Consider the following 7,608-nt stretch of genomic DNA (forward strand, 5'->3'; position numbering starts at 1 on the left):
CCCCTGAGCGCAGGCAGTCCACCTGCCTTTGGGCTCCCAAAGTGCTAGGATTATAGGCATGAGCCGCTGCTCCTGGCCAGGAAAGAATTCTTTCTATAGCTAATTCACATAATTTCCCTGAGAGGACACACGTGGACAGGGCCACAGTCCCCTTCACAGCTACAACAGTGCTGCTGGGGCTGTGCGCTGGCTCACCTGGGAGCGTGTTAGAGCTCAATGGATGTACAGTAGCAGCACTGGTCGTCCAGAGGACACTTGCCAGTCGGGGACCCCACTGAAGTATGTGCTGACGCTGTTTAAGAAGCCAGCTGTTGTCTTTGTGCCTGGCATGTGGTGCCCATGGCTGAGGTCTCTGTGCAGAGCTGGGGGCTCAGGGAACCGTGTTCCACACTGTAGGCCTCCTTGTATGCCCTTGAGATTCAGGGTGACCTTTGATGTGGCTGCTTGCCTGCATCTGTGCTGGGCTGTGCTGTGCTGTGCTTGGGAACCCCGTCCTCCTCTTACTCATCCCTACTTCATACCTGTCGTCATTATTTTAACACAGACACGTCATCTGCCTCAGAAGATGAGGGCTCTTTACGGCGACCCGGGCGACTCACCTCCACTCCGTTCCAGAGCCATTCCAGCGTCGAGCCCTGGCTCGACCGGGTCATTCAGGGCTCGTCCACCTCATCCTCTGCATCCTCCACCTCATCTCACCTGGGAGGGAGACCCACCGCTGCTCCCAGTGCTGCCGCCACACTGGGGGCCACCGTTGCCACTGCTGTCACAGGCCTCCCGGCTCACACCCACATAGGTCAGTAATGAGCTGCTGTGGCCCCCACTCCAGCACAGCAGAGTATCCAATATAGACAGGTGCCGTGCCCTGGCAGCAGCACCATTCCTCTGCACAGAGCTGGAGGGCACCTAAGCAGTGGCTCCTCCCAGCACAGTTAGCTGCAAACCTGAGCTCTCTAAGTGGCTGAGGTCAGAAGGCCCACATATCCCACGTGACTCATTGAGACAGTGACCTATTTTTGGCTTTAAAATTGTACTTGAGGCTCGGCGCCTGTGGCTCAAGCGGCTAAGGCGCCAGCCACATACACCTAAGGTGGTGGGTTCAAATCCAGCCTGGGCCCGCCAAACAACAATGACAGCTGCAACCAAAAAATAGCCAGGCGTTGTTGTGGCGGGCGCCTGTGGTCCCAGCTACTTGGGAGGCAGAGGCAGGAGACTCACTTGAGCCCAGGATTTGGAGGTTGCTGTGAGCTGTGATGCCATAGCACTCTACCCAGGGGAACAGCTTGAGGCTCTGTCTCAAAAAAAAAAAAATTGCACTTGAAAGGAAGAAGGGTGATATTTGGTGACTTCATCGTCTACATAAATCTTTGACCTTTTGGACAACACAGCTGTGTTGCTAAACTTTTGCCCATCCAGACCCACCCCTTTTTCATCTAGAAAATGTCCTTTTGGGCTCGGCACCTGTAGCTCAGCAGCTAGGGTGCCAGCCATATACACCTGACCTGGTGGGTTTGAACCCAGCCTGGGCCTGCCAAATAGCAGTGACAACTACAACCAAAAAATAGCTGAGCGTTGTGGCAGGCACCTGTAGTCCCAGCTACTTGGGAGGTTGAGGCAAGAGAATTGCATAAGCCCAAGAGTTTGAGATTGCTGTGAGCTATGATGCCATGGAACTCTACCGAAGGCAAAATAGTAAGATTCTGTCTCAAAGAAAAAGAAAATAAAAGCAAAGAATAGAGAATGTCCTTTTGGTAACAGAGTAGCTCTTCAGCTTCTGTGATTTGGTGATCCTATGTCCTTGTGGCACGTGGGCCTCCCTGGGCATCCCAGAAGTGTGCAGTGTTTCTGCATATTGTGTTGCCCCATCCTGCTCTTGGTGTGGATGCAGGGGCAGCAGGTACAAGGCAGTGGTCGATGCACACACCTAGTGGTGATCATGATGCACCCTTGCCTGGCTGCCCCTAGTCCTCTCTGCCTTTCCTCTCAGCATTGTGCACAGTTGCACCTGGGTGGCTCCTGAGGCAGAGGGCTGGTGCTGCAGCTATGGTCTGGCCCTTCTTCCTCCAGATACCAGAATAAATAATTCTTCAACCTGGAAAGATGGCAATTGAAGTTACTTTTAAAGGTGCATGGATCTTTTCTAAACCATGCAGTTCTTTGAATTATGTTCACCTTTCATTATTGGAAATCCTATTTGTTAACAAAAATAGTAGTGTAGTTAGCTGTATGTTGCTGGTATGTGAAGGCCACATACTTTTTTTTTTGAGACAGAGCCTCAAGCTATCCCTCTGGGTAGAGTGCTGTGGCATCACAGCTCACAGCAACCTCCAACTCCTGGGCTCAAGTGAGTCTCCTGCCTCAGCCTCCCAAGTAGCTGGGACCACAGGTGCCTGCTACAACACCCAGCTATTTTTTGGTTGTAGCCGTCATTGTTGTTTGGCAGGCCCAGGCTGGATTTGAACCCACCACCTTAGGTGTATGTGGCTGGCGCCTTAGCCACTTGAGCCACAAGCACCAAGCCCACATACATTCTTGCATTAATATCTTAAAATACAGTCAGTGTCATTAAAGACTCTGATCCTAAAAACCCTTCCTTTTTTTCCCCAGATGAGTGAGGAAGACGAAAAGTTGGGTGACTTATAACTTGCTTGTAATCACATGACTGGCATAGCGATAAAGCCAGGGCTAATACCAGTTTTCTTGATTCCTGTTCATTGTCTTTGTTTGTAGTTGATTTTCTGCTAAAATTGAAACAGTGAGCACCCACACTGCACCTGTGACAGGCAGGTGTTTGTGATGGGGTCCCCTTAGGTCACCCCAGGTGGGCACTGGGCTTGTGTGCTATTATTTCTATGTGAATCTTGGTCACTATTTAGTGGACTGGGGCCTAGGCAGGCATGTTCAGGGCCCACAGCTTCTGTCTCAGGACCCTCTGTGGAGCACGTTACTGTTGCTTTTTATTTTTTATTTGTTTGAGTCAATGCAGAAAGTCTGCATATTTCTGTTGAACATATGTCTTTCTCCTGCGATATAAGTCTAAAATGAAAATACACAATGCTCACTGCTTGTACACCATGCTTCCAGCTCTCAGAGGAACTGCCACGACTGACATGGTAGCAGCGAGGCAGCATTTTCCATGGGAAAGTTTCCTTTGGAAAGCAGCCTATTATACAGCTTTTGTAGCTTTTCTGAGTGTCCTACCTATGGCCGGGGCTGCTGCCCACCTTTCCTCAATGATGTTTGCAGCCCACAGCTGGAAAACAGCTTTGCTGCTTATTTTCCTTCTTTGCTCATCATGGAGATTTAACTTTGTAGAGACACACAGCTCCAGTGTGACAGAAGAGTAGCGTTCAGTGCTCTGTTACCCTGCTGTGGTCTTCTGCACAGGGTGCAGGTGGGTAGAGCACCTGTGGTTTGGGTTTGTGAGCCATCCTCAGTGATCTGAGCATCATCTCCTGGTGAGGTGTTGGGAATAAAAGCATACTCAGCATGAAAAATTAGCCACAGTTCAAAATGTTTAACCATATGGCCCTCTACCTTCCAATGGTTGTGGTTATCTTCCAACAAAGTACTTAACTCTCACATGAGTTTGAATTAGATGTTTTCGTTCTCCGAAAAGGACCTGTCTATAAATATTAAAATACAGGTTTATTACCTGTGTTGATGCCTAACTTCTACAGTTGCATCTGTACTGATCTCTTCATTTCTCATTTGCTTGTCCTAACATAGACATTTTATGGTTAATTCTGGTAAATTTTTTAAAAATCTTAAGTCAGGATCTACTTAATACTTTACTGCAGATTGTAGTTCTCATGCACTAACCCTTTGCTGGACATAATTGGAATTTCTAAATCTCAAAATATTCAATTTCCCTCTAATTATTCCAGAAATTATCCTTTGTGTTAGTTTTTAAAACTAGGTAATTCTTCAGTTTGAGCTAAAGAAAGGAGTATGGAAAAAGGAATAATTTTTTTTTTTTTTAAGACAGTCTCACTATGTAACTCTTAATAGAGTGCGGTGATGACACAGCTCACAGAAACCTCAAACTCTTGGGCTTAAGTGATTCTCTTGTCTCAGCCTCCCAAGTAGCTGGGATATAGGTGCCTGCCACAACGCCTGGCTATTTTATTTTGTTGCAGTTGTCACTATTGTTTAGCTAGCCTGGGCTGGGTTCAATCTCACCAGCCTTGGTGCATGTGACTGGTGCTGTAACCACTGTGCTATGGGTGCTAAGCCAAAAGGAAAAATATTTTAAGTAAAAAAATTTGAGAAAGACTACATTAGGTAAAAGTAATACTTTTAGTTTTGGATCAAGGAAATCTACTATATAAAACATTTTGACATAATTATAAATACCTGTATTTAAAAGCGATACTTTTATTTATGGTAGCTCATTTTTATTTTGATGTAGTTTATCTTCATTTTTATGCAGCTATTTTTTAAACTACTTTGTAGTGTGTAAGTTACCATGTATTCCTGCTTTTCCACGTATACTTTTAAAATCATTTATTGTTTTTGGAAGAGTAAGAAAACTTCTTTTAAGTTAAAGAACCTCCTGGGGATATACTTTAAAATGCTGATCTGGTCAGCATCAAACTTTTTCAAGCATTGTGAAACTATCATTAAAGTTTTAGATTTTCTGAAAAGTGCATTCTCCTATATAAATAGAGTTTGTTGTGTTTTGTTTCCATGTAACTAACTTCATCTTTCTACATATCTAAAAAGTTCTTACTTTGCATTGTACCATGAGATGATAGGCTATCAGAATTTGAACATTTAAGGTGTTTAGGTGCCACGGTGGGACTGGCAGGCATATCCAATAAAATACTAAACAGTTTACCAGTGTCCACCAACACAGGTTAGTGTTGGTTCCTGTGGGTGTCTGTGGGCTCTGTGTCATGGTGGACACAATTTCCTATAGGTGTAAGATGTGTGCCTTTGCTAGTGGTAGACCCAGTTATAACAATAATCCTGCAGCTACTGACCGCTGGCCTGCATTCTGAAGAGATCAGTGTGCTGTACCATGAACATCAAACATGAAAGTGCATGTGCAGACGCTGGACGAATGACTTTTTAAGTCTCACTTTATTGCCCTCGGTAGAGTGCCGTGGAGGTGTCACACAGCTTGCATCAACCTCCAACTCCTGGGCTTAGGCGATTCTCCTGCCTCAGCCTCTCTTGTAGCTGCACATAGTATTTACTCTTATTCCTTTGAACATGGTGACAGTTATGCTGATGCCTACTTGGAAGCGGTTTTGCTCACTTTGATCCCATGTGAGCAGGTCACCAGGTCCTGTTCCCTGGCTGTTTGAGCCTGCTGTTGGCTGCTGCTGCTTTTAAACATGGCCTATACCAGATGTTATGCTAACCTCAACGTTATGCTAATATACTGTAAGAATTTTCATTGTGGTCTCTTCGTTTTGTAGATTAACTTTTAACTAGCAGTGGAGACAGTTTAAATTTTGATTTTGTAGTTTTATTCTTTGAGACCTACAAAGGTATAGCATCCAACATACTTTTTGGGGGATTGGGAGTCTGCCTATTTTTTCATAATGTAACAAAAAAAAATGTTCCAATGAGGACTAATTTCAAATTTGTTTGTGCTTCCTTGAGGGGAATTTCTGAACTGAACTCTCCTCAGGTTGCTGTGGTTTACTCTGTGCCTATGCCGGTGTCTGTGCTAGAGCTGGTGCTCAGGCTAGATCCAGCTGACAAGTCACTGTGCATGCAGACCTCCACACCACACATCTGGAAATCACAGGGTGCCAGTTTGCCTTGGGCCACCAAGGAAAACAGTTAATCGGAGTGCACACTCCCTGCTTAGAGCTTAGCTAGTAGAAATATAGACTCATCGGGTTTGGATGCAGCTTAATACTTGTGTGACTTACGGCCACTTTATTTTGGTATTTCCAAGCAGATCTGCACTCTGCCCCTCCTGACGTCACCACAGGCCTGGTGGAGCATTCGTACCGTGAACGTCCACAGGTGGCTGCTATGAGAGGTGTTCCTCAGGGGTGTGATGGGAGCATCCTACAGACCGCAGATGGTGAGCATACCTCTCTCTTTCTCCTTTTGAGAAAGCGGAGCAGAGTCTCTCTTTAGGTACTGAACATACCTTGTGTATTCACTTTAGCAAACCTAAACCAGTTTTAATCAACCATTGCAGGTATATGGAAACCAGCATGGCACCTAATGTTATTATAGAAAGCATTATGTAGATAAATAATTGGAAATACTTATGGAATTGGTCAAATGGGAAATAAATTGCATAGGGAGGGGGAAAACTTGCAAATTTAGATTGGATGCAGAAGGATTTTGGATCTACAATGTAGTAGGAAAATGAGTAGCTGTTGAGACTAGATATCCTTGCCTTGTTTCCAATCTTAGGGAGAAAGCACTTGTTTTTCCTTCCTCCCGTCCTCCATTCCTCCCTCCCGTCCTCCATTCCTCCCTCCCTTTCTTTCTACTTTCCTTCCTTCCTTCTGACAGAGTCTAGGTGGGGTGCTGTAGTATCATAGTTCACAGCAACTTCAAACTCTCGAGTTTAAGTTATCCTCCTGCCTCAGCCTACCCAGTAACTGGGACTACAGGCACCTGCTACCATGCCCAGCTAGTTTTTCTGTTTTTAGAAGTGGAGTCTCACTCTTGTGCAGGCTGATCTCAAACTCCTGAGCTCAACAATCCTGCCTCTGCTTCCCAGAGTCCTAGGATTATAGGTGTGAGCCCTGCCATTTTTTCATTTCTCAATTGTGATCTTAGGTATAAGTTTTTCATAGATGTCTTTCATTAGGAATTGAGAAATTTCCCTTGTTTGTTTTTTCCCTCAGAGACAAGAGTCTCACTGTATTGCCCAGGCTGGAGTGCAGTGGCATTATCTGAGCTTATTATCACCTCAAACTTCTGGGCTCAAGTGATCTCCTACCTCAGCCTTCTGAGTAGCTAGCACTACATACAGGTGTGTAGCACAAGACCCAGCTGATTTTTAAAGTTTTTATAGAGGCAGAATTTTACTGTATTGCCTAGGCTGGTCTTGAACTTTTGGCCTCCCAAAGTGCTGGGATTATTAGCCACACCTAACCCCTCTGTTTTTCTTTTATTTTCCTGAAAGTTCTTTTTGTTTTGTTTTGTTTTGAGATAAAGTCTCACTTTGTCATCCCTGGTAGAGTGCCCTGGCATCATAGCTCACAGCAATCTCTAACTCTTGGGCTCAAGTAATTCTTTTGCCTCAGCCTCCTGAGTAGTGGGACTACAGGTGCCCACCACAACGCCCAGCTATTTTTAGAGATGGGGTCTCGCTGTACCTTAGGCTGGTCTCAAACTCATGAGCTCAGCCAATCCACCCACCTCGGCCTCCCAAAGTGCTGGGATTGCAGGCGTGAGCAACTACACCCAGCCAGAGACCTTCCTGAAAGTTTTTTATCATGTTTTTCATCAAATGATTTCTTTGACCTAATGAAATGATCACATAGTTTTTCTTTTATAGTTTTTTCATAATAGTGAGTTACAGTAATACCTCCATAGTCTGCCACCTCCTTATGTTGACTACCTTCTCAAGTTGACCTAATTTTCATGCACTGGACATGCACCGTGTGTGTGTCAGTACAGCAG

General features: G+C 45.2%; 1 protein-coding gene across 1 annotated transcript in view; it reads left to right on the forward strand.

Annotated features, from left to right (window-relative positions):
- DIP2A (disco interacting protein 2 homolog A) overlaps nucleotides 1–7,608 on the forward strand; it is a 114,901-nt gene that overhangs the window by 49,722 nt on the left and 57,571 nt on the right. Inside the window, exons 5-6 of the mRNA XM_003798103.3 lie at nucleotides 545–796; nucleotides 5,918–6,046. Coding sequence (XP_003798151.1) covers nucleotides 545–796; nucleotides 5,918–6,046 — 381 coding nt within the window. The remainder of the gene's footprint in view (nucleotides 1–544; nucleotides 797–5,917; nucleotides 6,047–7,608) is intronic.

This window comes from Otolemur garnettii, unplaced genomic scaffold (assembly GCF_000181295.1).
Source record: "Otolemur garnettii isolate 467f Iridium unplaced genomic scaffold, OtoGar3 scaffold00128, whole genome shotgun sequence".
Taxonomy (NCBI): domain Eukaryota; kingdom Metazoa; phylum Chordata; class Mammalia; order Primates; family Galagidae; genus Otolemur; species Otolemur garnettii.